At 38.0% G+C, this 25,839-nt stretch overlaps 1 protein-coding gene across 1 annotated transcript in view; it reads right to left on the reverse strand.

Annotated features, from left to right (window-relative positions):
* The window catches only part of DNAH14 (dynein axonemal heavy chain 14), a 340,072-nt gene that overhangs the window by 28,191 nt on the left and 286,042 nt on the right, over positions 1 to 25,839 (reverse strand). The window contains 6 exon segments of the mRNA XM_020982026.2: positions 1,867 to 2,066; positions 12,649 to 12,846; positions 15,306 to 15,533; positions 17,654 to 17,750; positions 18,974 to 19,184; positions 23,279 to 23,435. Coding sequence (XP_020837685.1) covers positions 1,867 to 2,066; positions 12,649 to 12,846; positions 15,306 to 15,533; positions 17,654 to 17,750; positions 18,974 to 19,184; positions 23,279 to 23,435 — 1,091 coding nt within the window.

Raw genomic sequence — 25,839 nt, forward strand, 5'->3', positions numbered from 1 at the left:
GGAAAAGTGCTCTCTCATATGCATCCATGTCCCTATCTCATTCTTTTCCACCCTTTCATTGTGCCCTCTGGAGTTCCTGTTCTATTGTTAACAAGCTGCACTTCATATTAGCCCACACCTTCCACAAAGAAATTACTTTGTATATTTCTATATATTTACTTATGCATAAACATGTTTTCCCCAAGAGAATACAAGCTCCTTGAGGGCAGGGACTATTTCATTTTGTCTTTGTATTCTCAGCACTTAGTAGGCACTTAATACATGCTTGTTGACTTGATCGAATTGAATACTTGCTTCCACAAAAATCACATCAGGTAAAACCATAGGCATGCATATGCATAAAGTGCAGGTGGCACAGTGGAGGTTAAATATTAACATTAATGCTTTCCTAGTCAATGGTAATGTTCTTCCCAGGGTGTGCTGCACCTCCTCTTTCCCTCCCTTCAAATATACACCTCTTGCTCAAGAGTGAAACACTTTGATGAGGGTAGTTCACAGGAAAAATCTTACGGATAAATTGGTAAATAGACTAATATTGGTAGAGTTAATTCAGCTCAGCTTCAAGTACTATTAGCCCAGATTGTCACTGACTGTCTGATTTGAATCCCAGGCAGTTGACTGGCTGAACATATTACAAAGTGGCTTAGCTTTAATATGTTTGTCAAAATGGGAGATAATATTGGCTAAGGCAATTTTATGTTAGGAATGATTGCATACCATTTTAGGATTTAAGTTCTTTGACAGCATAGAGAGTACTTTTTTGCAAACTCTATACATGGGGGCAACTAGGTGGTGAAATGGATAGGATTATGGGCTCAGAGTCAAGAAGATCTGAGTTCAAATGTGACCTCAGACACTTGCTAGCTGTGTGATCCTGGGCAAGTCACTTAACCCTGTTTGCCTCAGTTTCCTCATCTGTAAAATGAGTTGGCGAAGGGAATGACAAACCACTCCAGTATCTTTGCCAAGAAAACTCCATAATGGGGTCATGAAGAGTCAGACATGACTGATCAACCAAATAACAATGGACTTCCCAGAGCAGTTGTGAAGATCAAACGAAATAATAATTACAAAGTGCTTTGCAGAATTGTCTGACATATAGTGAATACTATATAAATGTTAGCTATTACTATTATTGTTATTACAAGTTTGCAAAATGCTTTACATGTATAATCTCATCTGACTCTCACAACAAGCCTGGGAGATAAGCACTATTATTATTTCCACTTTACAGATGAGGAAACTGAGGCCTAGAGAGGTTGAGTGACTTGGCCAGGGTCATACAGTTAATAAGCATTTGAGAGAGGATTTGCACTCAGGTCCTCCTGGCTCCAAGTCTGGTGCTCTGTCCACTACACCACCTAGCTCCCTGGTTACTGTTATCGCTCCTTCCAGCCCTCCCCCTGCCCCCACTTATTGTTTAATCACTTCTTATTCTCCAATGGATCTGTGTCCTGGTAAAAATATCAGTACTTCCCCCAAACATACCAACTGATACCTATTCATGCTTTCTAATCCTATGTGACTCATATAGCCAGTCAAATAAGCATTTATTAAGTACCTACTATGTACCAGGCACTTTACTGTATCTCCTTAGAAATCCTCTACAGGGAAGGGTTCTATCTCAAATGTCTGGGGCCTGTCTTAACATCAGGGAAGCACTCAAGAAGCACAGATTCCGCTGGTTCCCCTCTCGCACTATAGGATGGGCCCACCTTTTTTTCTAGTCATGTGTTGCTCTGGAAAATGTTATGGATAATGACTCAACTAACCAAAATGTCAAAAGCAGGATGCCAAGTAGAGTCAATTGCTTTACGTAACATTTTTGCGCTTAAAGAAAAGCTTTTGTTTCTCAGAAACTCTTACCCAGTGATTATGTTGGCAATAGCAATTCTTGGCTGCATAGCAATGATTGTGTCAATAAGGTCTTGGGCCAGGGATTCCTGATAAATCCTTGAAGTCTGTTGGTGCATTCCAAGGACCTCGGGCAGTTCAAAATCCGGGAGGGATTCTATGTACTGCCTACAATGGGTTAGGTTTGCACGGTCAGGTAGCATGGTGTACATCTGTAAATTTCACAAGAGCTTCTTAGTTTCTTTCTCGTGAGAGACAGAGGAAGACGTTCAGCACATATGAGAGATATATTTTCAGCGAGGAAAGAGCTGACTACCTGAAATACTGCCTGCAGAATGTGCAGAAGTTCTATCTCCCCAATTACGGTGGATATATTTCAGAGCTGGAGTTTTTAACCTGGAGTCCATGAATTTAAAAAAAAAATGATAACTGTCTTTCATGACTGTATTCCAACATAACTGGCTTCTTTTTGAATCCTATGTATTTTACTTTATGCATTTATGACATTATTTTGAGAAGGGACCCAGTAGCTTTACCAGACTGCCAAAGGGGTCTGTGACACTAAAAAGCCTGTTCTACAGATAACTTCAAGTAGCAAAATTGATTGTTTATTAGGAGAATGGCTAAACAAATTATGATGTCACTGTAATGGAGTATTAATATCCCATAAGAAATGATGACTATAAAGAATTCAGAGAAGTATAGGGAGAATTCTATGAGCTGATACAAAATAAAATAAGCAGCAGTAGGAAAACGACATATATAATGACTATAACAATGTAAATGTTAACAATAATAAACAGAAATGGAATGCTGCATAATTATAATGACCGAGGCTGGCCTCAGGGAAGAGTTGAGAAAATGCTTCTCCCTTCTATCAATGGAAAGTCAAGGGACCACTGGCAGGGAATGTGATGTGTGCTTTAATGCACTGGTTGTTCCAATTCACTTTCAAGTCAAAACATCACCCTAGTGACATCATTGGTCCTCTTCAAGAACAAAGGAGAAACAGCAACATTCTGGTTTTGGTGAATTGTTTTTTTCTTTTTTCTTTTTTAAAAAATCTTTGGCACAAGAGAAGGCTTACTGGGTAGGAAAGGAGAACATATTTAGAAATAAACAGATTGTAAGACAAAAAGAATATCAATAAGAGAATCAACTTAGCAACAGAAAAATAAAACTTTTAAAAAATTAAAGAGGGTGGGTAAAGAAAGATGGTAGATGGTTTTTTTAATCAATCACTGTGATCAAAGATTAGGATTTGTTTTTCTCCCACGTAGATTGCAAATTTCCATGTAAAATTAAATCTTGTAGAATGGCTTTTTTTTTTCATAAGCTGTCTTACACTTGTGAGAAGTAAGAAAAATTCCCAATTAGAAACTGTTACAGCTTGCGTATCTAGAGTTTTTAGGGTATCTAGAGAAGGTATGCTGCCTACAACATAGTTATGTAAGTTGGAGTGGTGGATAAGAGACTGAAAACAAATTGTGAAACAGAGTCTAGGTTTCTGATAGCCATATCTTGACTTCATTATTATTTAGTCATGAGAAACATTTCAGCAAGTAAGACTCCTCAAGATAAAATCTGCTATGATTTAGATGTAGATTCTCATTTTATAAACCTCAGAAAATTATGACACAGTAATGCCTCATTTTCCCAGTATTATTGGTGGACAAATATTCTAATTAAACTAATTTTCTTTCTTTTTTTTTAGGGTTAGGAAGCTGGGTAGACTTTTATTTTTATTTTCTTAATTAATTAATTATTATTTTAAATTTTTAACATTTGTTTCCATAAGCTTTTGAATTTTAAATTTTCTCCCTCTTCCTCTCTACCTACCTCCTCAAGATGGTGTATAATCTGATATAGGCTCTACATATACATTCCTATTAAACATATTTTCACAATAGTCATGTTGTAAAGAAGAATTATTACCAATAGGAGGAACCACAAGAAAGAAGAAACAAAACAAAACAGAAGGAAAAAAAAGAGCAAATAGTATGCTTCAATCTACATTCAGACTCCATAGTTCTTTCTCTGGATGCTGAAAGCATTTTCCATCATGAGACTTCTGGAGATGTCTTAGATTCTTGCATTGCTGAGACTGATGACAAAGTTAGTCATCACACAACATGGCTGATATTGTGTACAATGTTCTCTTGATTCTGCTCACTTCACACAAGCATCAGTCCATGCAAGTCTTTCCAAGTTTTTCTGAAGTCCATTTGCTCATCATTTCTTATAGCACAATAGTATTCCATTACATTCATATACCACAACTTGCTTAGCCATTCCCCAATTGATGGGCATCCCCTCAATTTCCAATTCTTTGCCACCACAAAAAGAGCTGCTATAAATATTTTTTACATATGGGTCCTTTCCCCATTTGTATGATCTCTTTGAGACATAGCCCTAGAAGTGGCATTGCTGGGTCAAAAAGGGAATGCACTTTTTTGTAGCCCTTTGGGCATAGTTCCAAACTGCTCTCCAGAATGGTTGGATCAGTTCACGACTCCACCAGCAACGCATTAGTGTTCCAATTTTCCCACGTCTTCTCCAACATTTATCATTTTCCTGTTTTGTCATGTTAGCCAATCTGATGGGTGTGATGTGGTACCTCAGAGTCATTTTGATTTGCATTTCTTTAATCAATAGTGATTTAGAGCATTTTTTCATATGACTATAGATAGATTTAATTTCTTCATCTGAAAACTGCCTGTTCATATCCTTTGACCATTTATCAACTGGGGAATGACTTGTATTATAAATTTAACTTAATTCTCTATATATTTTAGAAATGAGGCCCTTATCAGAGACACTGGTTTAAAAATTCTTTCCTAGTTTTCTGCTTCCTTCCTAATTTTGGTTGCATTGGCTTTTGTGTGTATGTGTGTATAAACTTTCCAATTTAATGGAATCAAAATCATCCATTTTGCATTTTGCAATGTTGTCTATCTCTTGTTTGGTCATAAATTCTTCTGTTCTCCATAAATCTGACAGGTAAACTATTCTTTGCTCTCCCAGTTTGCTTATAGTATCAACCTTTATATCTAAATTGTGATCCATTTTGACTTTATTTCTGTATGTGGTGCAAGATTTTGGTCTGTACCTAGTTTCTGCCATACTCCTTTCCAGTTTTCCCAGTAGTTTTTGTCAAATAGTGAGTTCTTATCCCAGAAGCTAGGGTCTCTGGATTTATCAAACAGTAGATCACTATAGTCATTGACTACTGTGTCTAGTGTAGATAACCTATTCCACTGATCCGCTACTCTGTTTCTTAACCAGTAGCAAGTAGTTTTGATGATTGCTGCTTTATAATACAACTTAAGATCTGGTATGGCTAGGCCACCTTTCCTACCATTTCTTTTCATTAGTTCCCTTGATATTCTGGGCCTTCTGTTCTTCCAGATGAGTCTTGTTATTATTTTTTTCTAGTTCTATAAAATAATTTTTTGGTAGTTTAATTGGCATGGCACTGAATAAGTAAATTAATTTAGGTAGGATTATCATTTTTATTATATTAGCTCAGCTTACCTATGAGCAACTGATGTTTTTCCAATTATTTAGATCCGACTTTATTTGTGTGAAAAGTGTTATATAATTGTGTTCATATAGTTCCTGGGTTTGTTTCGGCAGGGAAATTCCTAAATATTTTATAATGTCTACAGTAAGTTTAAATGAAATTTCTCTTTCTATCTCCTGCTGTTGGGCTTTGTTGGTAATATGTAGAAATGCTGATGATTTTTGAGAGTAATTAAACTAATTCTCTAAAGACTCAAAATGTATCCTATGTTTGTCTGTCTATCTCTCTCTGTATGACTATCTATATTTAAAACAGAGGCCTGAGGATTGATCCTTGGAGAACACCCATATTTAAGGGGAGGAGACAGAAGAAGGAATTAGAAAAGATGGCAGAGGAGTAGTAAATTTCAAGAAGGAAAGAAGGTAGTTGAATTAAATCAAGAAGAATTTATTAAGCTCCTATTATGTGCCAGGCACTATGGTAAGAGCTGAGGATACAAAGAAAAGCAAGCACCCTTACCTTCAAAGAGCTCAGAATTGAATGGGTGAGGCAACAAATTAGCAGTTATGTACAAACAGGATATATACAGGACAAATCTCAGAGGGAAGGCTTGTAGCATTTAGGGAGATTGGGAAAGGCTTGTCACAAATGGTGAGATTTTATCTGGGACTTGAAGTCAGGGAAATCAGGGGTTAAAGATGAGGAGAGGGAGCATTCCAGGGATGGGAGGCAGCCAATAAAAAATCTCAGGCAGCAGATGTGGTATCTTGGGCAAGGAGCCTCAAGGAAGCCAGAGTCACTGGATCTCAGAGTATGTGGAGGGGAGTTAAGTGTAAGAAGCCTGAGAAGGTAGAAAGGGACCAAGTTATGTAGGGCTTTAAAAGGCAGACAAAGGATTTTGTATTTGATCCTGGAGGTAATGGGGAGCCACTGAAGTTTATTGAAGAGGGGTTTACAAGGTCAGACTTGTGCTTTATGAAGATCAATTTGTTTTATTTTTGTTTGTTTTTTTTTGTTTTTATTTTTGAGGCATTTGGGGTTAAGTGACTTGCCCAGGGTCACACAGCTAGTACCATGAAGATCAATTTGACAGCTGAGTAAAGGATGGATTGGGATGGGGAGACTTGAAGTAGAGCAACCAACCCGAAGGCTATTGTGATAATCCATGTGTGGGGTGATGAGGGCCTGTATCAGGGTAGTGGCAGTGTCAGAGGAGAGAAAGGGGCATATAGGAGAGATACTGTGAACATAGATATTATAGGATCTGGCAACAGATTGATATGGGCGATGAAAGAGAGTAAAGAGTCAAGGATATTACCTAGGTTCTGAGTCTGAGCAGCTATGAAGATGGTGGAACCCTGGACAGTAAGAGGGAAGTTAGGAAGATTTGGAGTTGAATCCTCTCTCTGTCTGTCTCTCTCTCTGTCTCTCTGTCTCTCTCTCTGTCTCTCTCATTTCACTTTTAGCTCTAATTATTTGGAAGTTTTTTCCTATTAAACCTTAATTTGGCTTTCTACACTTTAGACCCATTGCCCTCTGAGACAAACAGAACAATAAAACGCGGGCTCCTCGAGGGCAAAATCTGTTCTATAGGTTTGTATTTCCATTTCTAGTGCCTAGTACAGTACCAGGCATGAAGTGGACATAAATATTTGTTGATTGATTGAAATCTAATGCCTTTTCTACAGGTCAACCTTTTAAATGCCTAAAGATAGCTGTCATGTCTACCCTTCCTTCTTGGTCTTCTCCATGCTCCACATCTCCAGCTCCTTTCAACAAACTCTCCTATGACACGGATTTAATGCCCTTCATTATCCTGCTTATCCTCTTGTGGGCACTCTTCAGTTTCTCAAAGTCTTTCCTAAGCTGTGGCACAATTGAACACAAACTCCAGTGACAACAGAATACAGTGGGACGATTCCTTTTTCTTAGGGGAAGCTTAAGTTATAAGTTATAAGTTATAAGTTATAAGCTACTCTCTTAATGCAGCCCAAGATGGCATTCATGATTTTTTTACTGCCACACCACACTGTTGACTCATATTGAGTTTAACAACCCTCAGACCCTTTTCTGACAAAACACTATTTAACCATAATTCCTTTCTCTTGTACTTGTGAAGTCGATTTTTGAACCAAAATTTAAGACTTTACACTTAGCTCTACTGAATTTCATCTTATTATATTTAGTTTAGCACTATATCCTGACAAGGGTCAGTAGATAAGAACCAGAGGGCCAAATCCATTTGCCATATACACACACACACACATACATATATGGCAGATATATGTGTACATATGACACACACATATATAGCAGTATATATGACACACATATGTGTATATATACACATATGGAAGATTTTATATATATATATATATATATATATATATATATATATATATGTATATATAAAATTTTGTGAGGCAAGTGGGGTTAAGTGACTTGCCCAGGGTCACACAGCTAGTAAGTGTCAAGTGTCTGAGGCTGGATTTGAACTCACGTTCTCCTGACTCCAGGGCAGGTGCTCTATCCACTGCGCCACCTACCTGCCTCATGCGGTGTGTATATATATATATATATATATATTATATATATATATATATATATCCACTGCGCCACCTACCTGCCTCGTGCGGTGTATATATATATATATATATATATATATATATGTATATATATATATATATATATATATATATTTTTTTTTTTTTAAATGTAAAAACCGTTCTTAGCAGCTAGGTGGCGCAGTGGATAGAGCGTCATCTAGTGGATTACCCATCACTTTCAGCATTGTACCATTTGCAAATACGATGAGCATGTCATCTATGCTTTTATTTAAGTCATTGATTAGATAGGGACAGAGATTAGCCCTGTGATTTCACTGCTATGGGGAACTTTCAGATGAGGACAGTCATCTGCATTTCAGATGCAGGTCAGCACTTTTCCTGTTATTTAGTCTTAGTGTTTAGTCTGAGAGGTTAAGTTATTTGCCCAGAATCACACAGCTAGTATGTGGTAAGGCAACACTTGAACCCAGGTCTTCCTGGCTTCTAAGCCAGCTCTCTCTCCACCACACCATGCTTCCTCTCTTTTATCAAGTCACTGATAAAAATATCAAATAGTGTAAGGCCAAGTGCAGATCCCTGGAATACTCCACTGACGGCCTTGCAAGGTGGCATTGACTTATTAACGATTGCTCTTTGAGTCCAACTGTTCAGGCAGTTCCAAATTAGTTTTGTGTCTTAAATAACTTTTTAAATTTCTTACTGTTACTTATTTATTCATGTAGCTTTCCCCCCCCCAAGCAGTCTTTAAGTAAGGTTCTTTATAGATTTTGATCTAGAAGATACCTTTGATATCATCTAATTCTGTTTCCTCATTTTATACATGAGAAAATTGTGACACAAAGGAGGAAAGAGACTTATTTGCCCAACACCATGAATCTAGGGAATGGCAGAACAGAAACTCAGAACCAGATCCCTGACTCTAAATCTGTTCTTTTTCTATGGCATCAGAGATTATATATACCCTTGAAAGTCCCCAATAAAGGTTTCTTGAATTAATTTTGAATTTGTTGATTTGTTTTCATATTGCTTTGCATCATTATTTAATTGGGCAATTAGATGGTGCAGTGGATAGAGTGCTGGCCCGAAGTTAGGAAAACGTAAGTTCAAATCTGGCCTCAGGTACTCCCTGTGTGACCCTGGGCAATTCATTTAACTTCTGTTTGCCTCATTTTCCTCAACTGTAAAATAGGGATAATAATACCATCTACCTTGCAGGGTTCTGTGAGGATCACATGAAATAATATTTGTAAATAACACTTAGCATGGTGCTAAATGATAGCTATTTTTACTATCACTATTATCATTATTGTTTTATGTTTGTATCTCTTGTTTTTCCAATGAGATTTTGAGATCCTTAATTCAATTCAACAAACATTTATTAGAAAGTTTACTGATGAAATCACAGGTCTGGACTAAAAACAATTTGCTAAATAATTTATTAACAATTAAATGTATTAATTTATTAACAATTTATCTACTGTCTACAGAGACTTAAGGGTAGGGATCATGGTAGCATGGAGCCAAGAAAGACCTAGGTTGAAATATCACCTCTGACACTGATGAGCTCTGTGATCATGGGTATGTCATTTATGTTCTCCAAATTTATCTGTAAAATGAGGACAATAAATCCTGGTAGAATCTTCCCTGTATGCCTTTGATATGAAGATTAAATGAAATGATGGGTGCACAGTGCTCTACTAGCCTTAAAGAGCCATGTAAATGTCACCTATCATTATTATTTGCCCATCGTTAGTGTATACTCTGGTTTCTGGCACTGAATTAGCACGTAGCTGTCTTTCAAACGCTGAACTGAATTGCTTTTTCCAAATTACATTTGTAATCACAAATACTTTCAGCACTTTTCGCTAGTTTTGGTTACGTGGCTGTTCCATCCAGAAGAGCATCATCTACTGTTACTGTGCGGCTAGCTAATCTCTGAATAACAGAGACTTCTCGAGACCAAGCTTTCAGGGAGGAAACACTGAAATAAGGGTGACACAAGCTCTAGAAATCTTATTTCCCAACGTACAATTTCCTCACCTTAGGCTACACAATCTACTTATTAACTTTTTAAAATGTGAGAGTAATTTCACAATTTTCAACTAGGCAATAGGAAGGTCAGCTTAATTCACCACAGACTCTCAATTATCTTTAGAACTGAAATATGAGCATCCTGAAGGAGGCAGGCATATCCAACCTGAAAGAGAGATTTTGAACTACCCTCAGTGAATTTCTTCTTGACAGAACAAGAAAGGGAGATTGGGGGCATTTTGAGCAGAAGCACCTGTACTTTGGTACTCTGCCTGCCTCAGGGGCTTACTTACCCTTCCTCCCTTCCCCAAATTGGTGCATCTGGCAGTAAAATACAGAGCATCTTAGCTTTCGAACGGATAGGAACTTGAGAAGTCATCTAGCCCAGCTCCCTCATTTTATAGTAATGGCCTGTAAAACAGCCTCAGGAACAGTTAAGTGACTTGGCCAGGGTCACACAGGGAGTAAATGACAGGGCCAGGATTCAAACCCAGGTCCTTGGAATCAGCAGCATACAACCACATACCAGGCACTCACTCATCCTTCCTCATCTTTGCAAGGTGCTCTGCTTATAGGAGCTCAATAAATCTGGATTGAATGAATGAACGAATGGATGAAAGAATGATGTTAATAAGTGAGACAGAGAATGCATAAAACCTTGAAAGGAGAATCTGAAAAAGCCAATGAAAATGGTAATGAAGGTTAGAATCCGAAGATTGCAGTAAGATCTTTAATATGTTCTCTTATCCTAGAAGGCTCAAGGGGAACCATTCTTAATAAAATAGTATTGTTTCCCCATGTAGCTGACTCTCAGACAAGAAGCTTGTCTTGAGCAGGAGCAGGGACTTACCTACCCGTGAAATCATGATACTGTCTTTGAAGCCTTACTCCACAGACCCCTAAGATGACTTGCCGTGATGCCAGCATGTACAGTAGGGTTTTTTTTTAACCTTTTTTGTGCTGGCCTTTGGCCATCTGGGGAAGTCCATGGACCCCTTCTCGAAATAATGTTTTTAAATGCCTAAAATAAAAAGGATATCAATTATATGGAAGACGTAATTTTTTTCCCATCTAAGGTCCCCAGGGCAAACTTGGGAACTTCAGTATCTGACACTCCCACAAAGGCAGCTCTCCTTTGAGGCTTCAAAATATGGAATGATTTTATTTACACAGAAAAAAAAAGAGATTACAGCTGAGCCCATGGAGCAGAGAGATAAGAGACTGCAAACCCTAATGGGTCACTTTCCCTTTTGTCTTGGAAAACCTTTTCATTGTTTCTATGATTCCCCAACAAAGTTTTTGACCATGTATTTAAAATGAATGTCTCTTTTAAAATAAATACTACAAGGCAGGCAAGGGGCTCTCTTACTATACTACTGTAATACTAGAAATAATATTCTAGCTTCTTGAGGGTAAGGACCAGGCCTTGTATGTAATAGGTGGTAAATAAGTAGAATATGAACTCTTTTGGAGTAAAGATTGCTTCATTCGTTGTACAGTTATTTCTGTTATAACATGCCATATGTGTTCCTAAAAATCATTGTTCTATGCAAAACTGAGTAATAAAAACCTTAGGGCTTATGGGAAAAATGGTGTTGGGGTACAACACTCAAAAATCTTTTCAGTGACATACAAAAAAGATAAGAACTTAATAAAAATGGCAGCACAATTTTATATATGTTAAATACATATATTTACATACATGAATACATACATGAATACATAAATACTACAATAAATAATAATGGTATCCACGAACCTGAGCTGCTGTGGGTCCCACAGGCCAGGCTGGTAAAATCAATGGCTATGGGCTAAAGGAAGCTTATGTGTGTGTGTGTGGGGGGGGAAGGGGTTTCTCCTGCCAACTTCAGGAAGCTATGGTAGATGGTGGGGTTTGGGAGATGGAGTGTGTGAATGTGGACTAGCTTTCCTTCACTGATAGATTCTGTTCTATCAGAAAGTATACAATAAATGTGACACTTAACCTTGAAAGAGGTCTGAAGTTTGATTGTGGAAATGAGCATCCAGAAGGCTTGAAGCTTGTGAGTTATTGTGAAATCCTGTAGGTTTTGGACTTGATAGTTCTTGCAGATGAAATGGCATGTAAACAAATGCAAAATTTGTATTATGATCAAAAAGTTCCCTAATGTATCAATCACTTTGGAATAAATCCACATTTTCAAAACATGCGTTATAGCAGAATTCACTGTATTTGTGTCCCTAGGGCCTGGAATGTGGTAGGTGCCTAATAAATACTTGCTGATTGATTGAATCAATTGAAAATGAATGGGCAATATTTCAAGTTTAGAGGTAAGCTTTTCCTCTAGTTCAGCAGCCAGGTATCATTGGACACTTACCAACTTATCCATCCCCTTCACCTCATCTTGAGGAAGGCAAAGTGGGCTTAGAGGGAAGAAAGAAGATGGAGGAGATGGAAAAGAAACTGAGGGTGAGGAAGGCTGGAGCATTCTAATGTCCAGGGTGAATAGGAAAGTACTTAGCTAGTATCTGCCTCTGATTTGTGTCTTAAAGCACAAGTCCTTTTTGTCCAAAGTCTGACACAATTTCCAATGAGATATTTAAAAATGCTTTTTGATGATAAAAGCCATATAACAAAGTTCAGTTAAAATATTTTTAAAAATTAGGACTATTAGAAAAAAATACATTTCTTACCCCATCATCAGTAAAACTGAAGTCCTTCTTCAACACGTCAGGATTACAAAAATTCTTTAGGAGAGATAGTACGCAAAGCCTATCCCAGCCATCCGTCACTCGGCCTCCATAAATTATTTCTCCTGTCAAGTAATGTATTGCTTCCCAAGGAATTTCTGACTTTTCGGCCAGGAGAATTGCTAACATTTTGATGGTGACCTTTGAAAAAAGGAGTTAGATTAAGCAATGGTTTTTATTTTAACTTGACTTTATTTGGATGTCTTTTTGAGGGAGAACCCAAAGTTCTCAGAGAGCTTTATAGGGCAGGCAATAAGAGAGCAGCTTTTGATCTCTGGGGCAATAGTCCCTGCATCCTTGATGCATTAAAGACTGTATGATCTTGCCTTGGGTGACTGTTCCAACACTGGAGAATGGAAAGAGCACTGATTTTGGAGTTAGAAAGCCTGGCTTCAGATCTGCCTCTGTCATGACCAATTCAGCCTCAGATGGTTCATTCCACCAGTTTGGGTCACAGTCTGCTCACCTGATATAGGTGAGGGTGCTGGAAGAAAGATAGCCTCTAAGATCTCTGAATCTATGATCTTATGCCTTTGACAGTTCTCTAGAGCTCTGGGAATAGTGCTGTGTTAATATGAGGCCAGTCATTTAAAAAATTGATCACCACTGCCTTTGAGACACTGACAAAGAGTCCCTTGGCAAAGAAGGGAATATTTAAAAAAAATTTTTAGAAGGGAATATTTAAACAATTGAATGGGAAGCTCGTGGCTCACAGGTATAAGGTACATTAGCGAATCACAAATAGGTTGTCTGGACAAGAATTCTGCTTCTTCTTTTTTTTTTTATAAAGCAAAGCAAACCAAACCCAATAGGAAGAAAGGAAATACATACAAGAACAGTTATGTGGTTTAAAGGAAAAGATGAATTTAATAAAGTAACTCCTGTGGTGAGAGACAAAGAGGGAGAGAGAGACAGAGAGGGAGAGAGAAATAGAGGAGAGAAAAGATTTGAGGAGTGTGAGGTTGTGAAAGGGGGGGATTGAGAGAGAAGCAGAGAGATTAAGAGAGAGACAGAGAGCAAGAGACAGAAAGATAAGAGAGGAGAGAGACTGAAAGAGAGACAGAGACAGAGACACACATACACATAGAGAGCTAGTTGTGGAAGACTTGGGTTCAGTTTCTGCCTTGATGTAAACTGGCTATATGATCATAGGCAGGTCTCACAGTGCCTTGTCCAGCTCTCTAAGACTACAATTTCACAAGCGAATTGTTGCTGTGTGTCTCTGGAGCTCTCCATTTCATTTTCAATGAAATCCTAGGTCTGGATGTGCCCACCGACCCCAGACCCCCTCCCACTGCTGCCAAACCAAACCAAACCCCCAAACTACAGCATCAGCAGCATAACTCGAGCCAACTCACAGAACTCATGTTAGTGGAGGGAACTAGTGTTTTAAATGACCTCAAAACATTTAAATTAAGTCCTGAAGGTATTCTTTTTTTCTCCTCAGATTGAGCTTATAAATAATAGTTTGCTCAAGGTACTAGGCACCTAAGTGATGCAGGGGAGAGAGTGCTAGGCCTGGAGTCAGGAAGGCCTGAGTTCAAATCAGTCACTTAACCCTGTTTGCCTCAGTTTCCTCATCTGTAAAGTGAGCTAGAGAAGGAAATGGCAAATCTCTCCATTATCTTTGCCAAGAAAACCCCAAATGGGGTCACCAAGAGTAAGCCACAACTTAAATGACTCAACAACAACAATTGTATGCTAGACATTATGCTAAACACTTTATTATCTCATTTATCCTCAACAACAACCCTGGGAGAGATGTGCATTATTATCCCCATTTTAGAGTTGGGAAAACTGAGGCAATCACTAGTTAAGTGACTTGCCTAGGAGTTGCTTAGCTAATAAGTGTTTGAGTTCTAATTTAAACTCAGGCCTTCCTGACTCCGAGGAAACCAAGGCAAACAGGGTTAAGTGATTGATTTGAACTCAGGTCTTTCTGACTCCAGGCCCAGCACTGTATCCATTGTACTACCTAGCTGCCCCTGGCATACTGCAGGTGTTTACTAAAGGCTTGTTTCTTTGCTTTCTTCCTATTGAAGTAGCTATCATTATGTACACATACATTAACAAGACAAGGAAGGTAGTGGCACAGTGGGACATGAGGGACATTTCTGAGGACCGTTCTGAACATTAAGGTGAATCTGGCTAGGACAGGACAACATTTTGTCCCAGAAAATTCACAAATGATAACAAGTTCCATTTATATAGCACTTGATGAACTGAGCACTTGTCTCACAACATCCCTGAGAGACAGTTGATACAAGTACCATTGACCTCATTGTACAGATGAGGAAACTGTCTCAGAGAGTTTAAGTGAGGGCAGGGATTGTCTTTTGCCTCTTTTTGTATCTCCAGCATTTAACCCAATGCTTTGCACATAGTAGGCACATGATACATGTTTATTGACTCACTGACTAAAGCTTAAAACTGCAGTAAAACTTTTGATATACATAGCATTTACTTGTTAATGTCATATTCAGTGAAAATTCTTAGGAAGGGAAATGTTTTAGGAAAATAAGGCATTTCCTGGTTTTTGTGTTCACTACTGCATGGTGCTTAGGATCTTGTCTTCAAAAAAATTCCCAAACTATACTCACCTCCAAGTCTGAAGAACTAAATTCATAAGGAATATTCCAGCCTAATGTTCCATACTTTTTTCTTTCATTGACTACAGCATTGAAGAAAGAGATGCTGAATAAAAGTTTTTTCCATGATGGTCCACATTCAGTGTTCTCATAGATTTCTTCTGTTATCTCTCCACTGCAATGGTACCCAAATGACTGAAGAAGATTTGCCTTCAAACCCTGGGGGGATTCTACTGTCATCTTTGAAGAAGAAGAAATAAAAGCAGTAGATGAAAATAGCATTCTTCATGACTAGATCTAAAGTTTATTTACTTTTTTTCTTTTTTGGCATAACAAAGGTAGAGATCTTAAGAAGTGATCAGCCAATTTCCTCACAGGTTCTAGAGGGCAGGTACTATATGATTTTTTATCTCTATATCCTTAGCATCTGGCACAGTTGCAGGCATACTATAACTTAATGCAGATGTTTTGAATATAATTTACATGACTTAGTAGCAGATAAAAAGTTTGGTTTATACATATATGTATATACATACATAAAACATTTATATATATCATATATGTATGTATTGCACACATCCTACACACACATATCCTGGGTACTGGCATAAGACTATCTTCATTGGTAGAAAGAATGATTACTCACTTCTCATTGCCTACAAGATGGGCAGAGTTGCTAAGAGGGGGGAGAAAATAGTTGTTCTGACTTCAAGAAATGATATGCCAGGATCCAGATCTTGTCTCCTCAGGAAGAGGCTCTTGGAGAGGGACTTAGGCTTGGGGACGTCAGAAGAAGGAGGGACTGGGAGAGATGACAGACAGTTGGGCTTGGTGTTGTTGTTAGGTACCCTAATTTCCTTGGGGTGGTATGGTTTGACTAGTGGGAGAGGTCCTCATTTTCCAGGAAGGTGGAATTAAAATTAAAGCCTCCTGGGTCTGCTCAGGGACCTCAACCATTCCCTCCCAATGCAATTTCCTCCATGCTTTCTCCATTTTTGTCAAAGTTTAAAGCAAACATTAAATGTCCATTTCCTTTAACTATAATCAGCTATGTCATTGGTCAGTTTTAATCAGTTAGTTTGGTGGATTCTTTCACTAAAAAGACCAGTTCTTTGTTTGACTGGATTATTTGGCTACACCAACTGAATCTTTTAGCACTGTCTAGACCTAGCCAAGGCGAATGAACATCATGGTAATGTGGGCCAGGTATGAAAAAGGATAAATGAAACTCACTGATAATTCTAAATTATGATTTTTATTTAACACTTTAAACTTTGTCTTTGATAGATATTTCATAAGCACTGTTAACAAGTAATAAAAGCTATTTCACCTCATTTCCCCCATTAGATTGTTAGCTACATGAGGCTAGGGCCAGGGCTTTGCTGGAGCCAGCTTGAACTAGCTTCCGAGAGTCTTGTTAAATTTTCAGGGTGACCATTTTGCAACTGGTCAATCAGCAAACCCTATAAATCAGGGCTTGATTTATTGCTTTATTTATTATTTGTCCAGACTCTAAAAAGTGTGGAGAAAATGTCAATAATTCAGATTAAATTTAAAAGTGGGTCCTATGTATATTTCTTCCCTATCAAACACTAGCACATCCCTGACTTGGACCCTTTTTATCTACATTTTAATTTCCCACACCTCTGCACAGAATTCTGTGTTCTGAAGGCTCCAAGTTTTAACATGAAAAACAAAAAGAAAATTTCCCCAATCACTTTCTCATGAATGAGTTAATTAATTAATTATATAAATACCAAAGCAAGCAGCAAAAGCAAGGGCATAAATCCTTCCCAAATGGAATATTCAGTTCCTATTAATTCAGAATGTGCCGTAGTTACGTGAAATATAAGAAATTTAAATTGTAAATGCTTTGGGGTGAGGGAACAAATTTTTCTTGTGTCTTTTTTTTTTTTAACCTCCCATAGCTCCCAGTAGAATCAAAGACCCCACTCCACTTCCCCCCATTACTTGTTGAATGACTGACAGCACCAAACCCTCCCTCCATCTTGCCTCAGAGTTAAGATTTTAAAATCTTTAGCATTCATACTGGGCTGTTCTGTCAATATTTAAATTTGTTGTTTTTAATAGCTGAGACACATCCTAACATAATGGATAGAGGTGTGGCCTTGGAATCTCCATAGAGGGCTGAGTTAACATCCTGTCTCTGACAGAAATTCACCATCTGTACCCCCGCGCCCCCCAAGTCACTTTTTAGTGCCTCTGGCAACTTTCTAAGGTTGTTACAAGTTACAATCTATTTTTTTGGTCTGCATTGAGGGATGGTGAGGGGCATTTTCACAATGCTCCATAATCTGAATTCCCCTCTGACCCCACCTCCAACAACCCATCATTCTTACCTTCAAACTCTTCTGCAGAACTGCTATGGGGAAGGAACTGTCCGGTTTTGAGCTTAACCATAGTCTAAAGTCGGGGTCTAGTTTTGAATAATTAAATCTGCAACATAATTCATTTGTAAAATTATTAACATGAAAAACAAAATGAAAGGAAAAGTTTCATAGCACCTGAGGAGTCATTTTAACATCAAAGGTCTTTCTTATTTGGCTAACAGTTACTTGCATATATTCTATGTCTTCCCTAATTTTGAGGAGAGGATTGGAGTTTCTTTTTCTTTGTATTATTCTTCCCTAGTGCATTTCCTATAATTGATAACCTAAAATCTTCAGGAAGGGGAGTCTGAGCATTGCAGTACTCTCTTGTAGGGGGTAAGGAGACTGCAACCTTTTAGGAAAGAATTACAATTCAGGCACTGGTTAGAATAACTGACAAGGCCGAGTGCTGCCTGGTGGCTATATCTGATATTGAATTTAGGTAATTAAACTCCTCCCTGTGTAATCAACACTGCCTCTGAATAGATAAAGGCACTACACCGCGCGCGCGCGCGCGCGTGCGTGCGTGCGTGTGTGTGTGTGTGTGTGTGTGTGTGTGTGTGTGTGTTGGGGGCAGGGGGTATGTGCAGAAGGGTGGTGGAAATGTGGAAGAGATGAAGAATATTAGGGTGTTATGGTTTGACTATAATGGTTGAGGTTCTTAATTTCCAGGAAAGTTGAATTAGGATTAAGCGGTCCTATATTTTTTTACAAATGTAAATCTGTCAAACAATATATTATTAATCCCAAACACTGATTGTTCTTCAGCTAAAGACGAATCCAGTCAACTAAATTTCAGTTAAACTAGTGTAGGAAACAGAGAGTGAATTTCTGGGAATTCTCCTTGGTGGGGGAATTGAGGGGATTAGAACAGGAAGTGGTCAATTGTGGGAATTGGGTGAACACTGATTCCATCTTGTGACTCAATTCTGGAAGTAGCTCAGTTCCTTTTCTGTTCAATTATGGGTCTAGTCCAATTTCTGTCTTGTGAGGAAACTTTATTCAGTTGTGGGAATTGGGAGAAAACCTTATCGCATTGTTTGAACCTAGCTCTGCAGGGTATATCACTCTCACAGCAGCCATTTCTCATTATTCAAGGACGTACTAGTCATCCCGTTGCAACATATCTTTACCTTTTTTTCTCTTAGAATCTCTAATCGGCTTTGATCTTTAATACCATGGTATAGATTTATATTCATTGCATAGGATTTACCTTTTACTTTTTTTTTTTTTAAAACCAATGATTTAATCTGATGCTTTGAACTGGATAAACAAATTTAAAGAACTCACGTCTCAACAATCGCACAAAGTCTTGGCATACAAGATGCAGCAAGATGGCAGTTCTGGAGGAAGACCCACTGGCCCTTCTTTACTTTTGCCTTGTATATTATTTCTTCAGCTTTAATTCCTTGGCCACATCCCAAAGAAATCATGGTCACATCATCTGTATTTCCTTTCATCTCCTGTGCAAATCTCAGCAGGAGAGTTGTTGGATCTAATCCTGTATGACAATGTTTAGTATAACTCCATTAAATTAAATTAAATGAGAGACGTTTATTAAGTGCTTACATTGTTCATATAAGGTATTGTGCTGAGTACTGGGCATACAAAGACACATTTAGTTTTGTTTATCATTTCTTTAGTCTTTTTGGTTTCCAGGTTTTCTATTTGTCCTCCAATTTTTATTTCCTCATTTTTGCTTATTTTAGATTTGTTTATTTGTTGGTTTTCTAATTTAAAAAAATACATATTTTATTCATTAATCTTCTCCTTTTCTATTTTGTTAATATATATGTATTGGAGCTATAATTCCCCTCAAGAATTGCTTTAGCTACATCCTAGAAATTTTGATGGGTTGTTTCATCATTATCATTTTTTTGTCCACATAATTATCATTTATTTCTATGTCTTTTTATTTGACCCACTCATCATTTAGGATTTCATTGTTAAATCTTCATTTGAGTGTAGGTCTTTTGTTTGTGCTCTGTGAACTGATTTCTATTTTATTGTGTTATGATTTGTAAAGGATGCGATGAATAGTTTTGGTTTTTTAACTTTTAATTGCAATATCTCTGCATCCTAATATATGGTCAGCTGTTATCAAAGTTTCATGTGGTGCTGAAAAATGCACATATTCTTTAGCAGGCCTGTCTAGAAGATATTATGTCACAATTTAGCAATTTGGTCAATTCTACATTTTCTCTTTTGTTTATCTTTCTGTTAGATTTATGTATAACTGATAGAGGGACATTAAAGTCTCCTACCATTATTGTATTACTATGTCTTCTTTTTAAGTCAGTTGATTTTTTCTTTTTTTATTATGAATTTAGATACAGATGGAGCAAATTAGTTTAATATTGATATTGGCCTATTTGCCTATGGTTCCTATTAACATAATAGAGTTCCTTTATCTTTTTTTATGCTGTGTTTTGTTTTTGGTCTGATAGCATGGATTTTTTTTCTATTTATGTGATCCATAGCAAATTTAATTTCAGCCCCTCATTTTTATGCTGTGTGTGGCTTTGCTTTATAGGTATGTATCTTTCAAGCAACAGATCATGGGATTTTTGTTTTCTTATCCAATCTGTCACTCTTTCATTATATTGGACTGTTTTGTAGTAGTTCAGCTGTTCAGTTGTGTCTGACTCTACATGACTTTGTTCATGGGGTTTTCTTGGCCAAGATACTGGAGTGGTTTACCATTTATTTCTCCAGTGAGCCCTATTTTACAGATGTAGAACTGAGGCAAATAGGGGTTAAGTGACTTGTTCAGGGTCATACAGTTTGTAAGTGTCTGAGACCACATTTGAACTTGGGTCTATCTTGACTCCAGGCCCAGTGCTCTATCCACTGCACCACCTAGCTCTCCCACTAGATTGTTTACTCTATTCATATTTAAAGTTATGATAATTATATTTATATTTTCTTTCATTTGTTTCTAATTTTTTTTTTCTGAATTAGGATTTTTTTTGTTTCTACAATGATGAAAAATACAAAAGATGAAAAATAATCATAGTAATTGACATTTATGTCATTTTGTACCTTGTTAGTGAATGGATATAATAGCCCAGCTGAGATGTAAAGAAGGCTTACTGATGGTAGCAGTAATGGGAAAAGAAAGGAGTGGATAGATGTAAGAGATGTGAAGGAAGAATGAAAAGATCTGGCACCTCATTGGAAATGGAGACTGAAGGAAGAGTAAAGATGATTTTAAGGCTTCTAGCATGGGTGATTGTGGGTTTCCATGAAGAGAAATAGAGAAATTAGTAGGGGAAAGGTTTTTGGCAAGTCGAACTTTAGTTGAAGGATGAAGTCCAGAAGGCAATAGAGTATAGGGAAAGATAAGCCAGTAAAGAAACAGAGATGAAGCTAGTAATCCAACTCAACATATATTTATTAAGAAGCTGTCCTTGAAATATACCAGATATGTGCTCCTGAACAAGTTATTTCACTTCTTGGGTGCTCACTTCTATTGGTAGATGGAGTTTTCTCATCTGGGAGTTCCCTATGTTAATGAAATCATGGGTGCATATCTCTATATACTAGTGCTAGATACTTAGGATAAAAGATTAATATACCTATATCTACATCCATATCTATCTGTCTGTCCATCTATCTATCTATCTATCTATCTATCTATCTATCTATCTATCTATCTATCTATCTCCTGACCTTAAGGAGCTTAGAGTAGGGGAGGAGAGGGGGTGATAGACAGGGTGGGTGAGAGTGGTTAAAGTGCTGTAGGAAAATCTGAGGAGGGAGAGAACCTTTTCAGTTTGGGGGCTTGGGGAAGGCTTCATGAAAGAAGTGCAACCTGAGTGGAGGTATTCCAGGAATAGGTGACAGCTTGCATAAAAACAGAGGCCAAATATGGTATGCTGAGATTGGAGAATAGTTGGAAGTGCATTTTGGAGCCAGACCATAGAGGGTCCTTAAATGTCAGGCTAAAGAGTTTGTATTTCATTCTAGAGAAAATCAGGAACCACTGAAATTTCTGATGCACATGTTTCTCCCCAGGAAAATGTAGTTCCTTGAGGACAGGGAATGGATTGTTTATTTGTTTGTTTTGTCTTTGAATCCCCAGGATCTAACCCAGTGCTTTGCACATAGTAGATACTTAACAAATGTTTTTAAACTGAAATGATTTTTGAACAAGGGAGCAGCATGATCAGACCCATATCTTAAAAAGATTATTTTGGCAGCTGTGGAAAGGATAGGCTGGAGACCGGGAAGACTAGAAGCAGGGAGTCTAGGAAGGAGGCTATTACAATGGTCCAGGTAGAAAATGAAAACCTAGGTGACTAATGGTGAGAAGAGGGAAAGAGGTAGATATAATTCATATTGTATAAGCAAAATCCATATGAAGAAATAGTAATAATAACAATAATAGCTAGCATTTATAAAGTGCCTATTAGGTGCTTGGCATGGTGCTAAGTGCTTTACGAGTATCTCATCTGATCTTCGCAAGAATCTTGGGAGGTAGGTGCCATTTTATAGTTGAGTAAACTGAGGTAGACAGAAGTTTGGTGACTTGTTCAGGGTCACACAGCAAATCAGTGTCTGGAGCTGGATTTGAACTCAAGTTTTCCTGACTCCAGACCCAGCACTCTAGCCACTGTGCCACCCAGCTGCCTATAGGCGAAAGAGGATAATGAAAGACAACTCCGAGATTTCAAGGCTTGGTGACTGGGAAGATGGTGTTGTCATTAACAGAAAGAGGAAAGTTGTAAGGAGAGATGTGTTTAGGGCAGATGATGAGCTCAGTCATGTTGAGTCAGAGGTGCCACTGAGACATACAGGTAATTGAAGATTAAATTTTAGGAGAGACAATGGGCCTGGGTAAATAGATTTAGGGGTCAACTCCATAGTGGTCATAATTGAACTCACGGAAGTGGATGCAGTCATTAAGATAGAGATTTTAGAGAGAGAAGAGGTCTAAGGACAAGGACTTGAATATACTCACTTAAAAACTGGGAGAAGGATAATGATCCAGTAAAGGACAGCAAGGAGGAATAACAGACAGAAATAGAAGATCAATAGAAACAGAGAGAAAAAGAACAAGAAGAAAGTTATGTCGCAGAGAGTCAAGGTAGGAGAAAATGTAGAAGAGGAAGAGATGGGGTGGTCCATAGTGTCAAATACATCAGAAGGATTTAGGAGGAAGAGGAGGAGGAGGAGGGACCTTAGAGTTCACAGGTTCATAGGATTTACAGTTTTTAGGATCTTTAGAGAACATCCAACCTTCTCATTGCAGATATGGGGAAATGGAGGCATCAAAAGATGAAGTGATTTGCCCAAAATTATATGGCGCCTTAGTAATGGAATGGGAACTCTATTTTGACATTTCCAATTTGGTAAGCCAGTGTCATTCCAGTTGTGCTTCTTCCTTATGATGTGCATTTGTCCACAAATATAAAGTATGATGATCAATACCTTTCATAAATGCAATATTAATCCTGTACCTCACATCACTAATGGAGTTTTCTGAAAATACTCTATTCTATCTGCGTGTGGTGGTGTGCACTTGTAGCCTCCACCACTGGGGAGAATGAGAATCTTAAAGATTAATAATCAATATACTTGTAAAAAGCTCACCATGAGAGTGGATGAATATTAGTGGAATTCTGGCATTAGATTCTCTAAATACTTCCTTTAAATTAATTCCAGCTGTATGAAGATAATTACTTCCCAAGTTTTCAGTAACAAATTTTCGCACGGAATTATTTAAGGATTCTGGCTTAAGGATTTTTATCTAAAAATAAAATAGGAAAAAGTGGATAAAATGCAAACGTCGTCTAGAGAAATGTCACCTCAAATGAAAATACAATAACTTGTAGTAATTCAGCATTACCTCTCAGTTATCCTTCTAACCTGATATTCTCCTTATTTGTCCTTAATACTTCCACCAATGGCATACCCAGCTTGGTGTGAGTGGTGGAGACTACTTTAGGGGGACTAATTGCCGTTGTTCCTGACAGAGCCTATGAGAACTAAGTCCCTAGCTTTCACCTTTGCCGGTGAGAACCCTGTCCTGGATCCAAAAATCCCACATGGCAAGAGTTTTTGTTGGCTCACTCCTTGTGCACACCCATATTCCTGAAGCTAGCAGTATGTGTTTCAGCAATAATAATAACAAAAACATGACAACAACAGTAATGTACTGTATGCTAGGCATTCTGCTTTACAAATATTACATCATTTGATCCATACAACAACCCTGGGAGGCGGGTGCTATTATTATGCCCATTTCAAAGTTGAGGAAACTGAAGCAAATAAAAGTTCAGTGACTTGTTGGAGGTCACACAGCAAGTAAATGTCTGAGGCTAAGTTTGAACTCAAGTCCGCCCTAGTGGACTAAGGCCCAGCTCAACCCTAAACTCTAAAAAAAGTAGGTTTTAGACAGTAATACTAGCTTATAAAGATAAAATATACAAGTTTCACAGTATGAGAAAAATAGTTTTCCACTGCTGTCCCATTCTGATGCCTTCTTGTGATGTGGTGACTGTGGGGTTTCAAAGACTATGTCAGTGGAGTGGAAGCTGTGACAGTCTCTAACCAAGCTGGAAGGACCCAGCGGTAAACTCTAAATCATGTCCCTGACACTGACTAGTGGTGGTGGTGGTAACTCTAGCCTGTTGTAGGGACCACACTGGAAGGCTTTCCAGCATGGTGGAACCTACCATTTCTGATGAACTGCTGGCCTGGGCTTAGCCATTAACATAGCTTCACCTACTGGCCAATGTACAGCATTGCACATCTTTTCCTTAACTAGGAAAAAAATCATAGAATCATATGTGTAATAACTACATGCATTATCTACCACCATAACACGTAGGAAAGCTCAACATACTATAAGGAGGTCGTAGAAACATTAAAATGATTTCTTACTATCAGAAAAAACTGGTCCCTTTTCGTATTTTAATTCACATAGTTGCCTCTTCCACTATGAGTATTTTTTTTCATCATCCAGGGGTCTTGCTTTCATTTCTATTTTAACCAGTGCTTTAGTGGGTGGGAGAATTTGGGGAAATGATGTTCTTTGGCAGAATTTAATTCTCTTTGGCTTCTTAGCAAACATCAACCTCCTTGGGGTAGGTACCTCTAATTACCTCTTTTCCTTTCTTCTCATCTTTTCTTCTCGTTAGGATATGGAGAGATACTGGATCTATGATTTTATTGGTATAGGAAACTCCCTTCACCAGAGCAGCATATGCCTTCTCTGCAATTTATAACCTTAGATGGTTAGTGACTCAAGGCCCTGAGAGGTTAAGTGATTTTCCAAGGAGGTATTTGTCAGAAGCGGTCCTGAAGTTAGGTCTTAAGAACTCTGGATTCAGCTCTTCATTCCCTACAAAATGCTGCCTTTTTCTTGTTTTTGTTTGTTGACTCATGCCCGACTCTCAACGACCCCGTTAGGGATTGTCTTGACAAAGATACTGGAGTGTTTGCCATTTCTTTCTCCATTTCATTTTACAGATGAGGAAACTGAGACAAACAGGGTGAAGTGACTCGCCCAAGATCACATAGCTGGTAAGTATCTGAGGCAGGATTTGAGCTCAGGAAGATGAGTCTTTCTGACTTCCAGGTCCAGCACTCCATCCACTCCACCACCTAGCTGCCCCACTGCCTGTCTTACGTCTCCTTAGTGACCCTTTTTCTTCCTCATATGTCAGAGTGGTCACTTCAGGAGAGGTTCTGATTAGAGATAGCTGAGGGGAAGGCATTTAAATTCTTTTTTCTTTACCTCAAGTCTTATATTTAGAACATATTTCTAACTTACCTCAGAAGAGTTCTATGAAAATTAAAGTCTTTTTTTAGTTGCTAAACTAAGAGTATCTTCAGTTCTTGAATGGAAGGTGATATTCAAAGTGTTAAATGGTTTGAAAAAGCATTTGGTTTGAAGAGCATGATTTCTGAGATGTGAAAGGCTTAGGAAATGTTCCCTAGGCTGTCATGAGGCAGGGGATTGAGCATGGGGAATTGTCTCCTACTCTCAGAGATGAATGCATATCTCTTTCCTGCCAGGAAAAGATTACAGAATTGTATGGATAATATGTACAAGAATTATCTACTTTCCTAACACTCAGGAAGGAAGGGAGCCAGATGAGATGATTGAGAGAAGGGAATCCATTTCCCCCCCCCTTTCCTATTCAACT

The sequence above is a fragment of the Phascolarctos cinereus genome, unplaced genomic scaffold, assembly GCF_003287225.1.
Source record: "Phascolarctos cinereus isolate Bilbo 61053 unplaced genomic scaffold, phaCin_HiC Scaffold_5;HRSCAF=322, whole genome shotgun sequence".
Lineage (NCBI taxonomy): Eukaryota > Metazoa > Chordata > Mammalia > Diprotodontia > Phascolarctidae > Phascolarctos > Phascolarctos cinereus.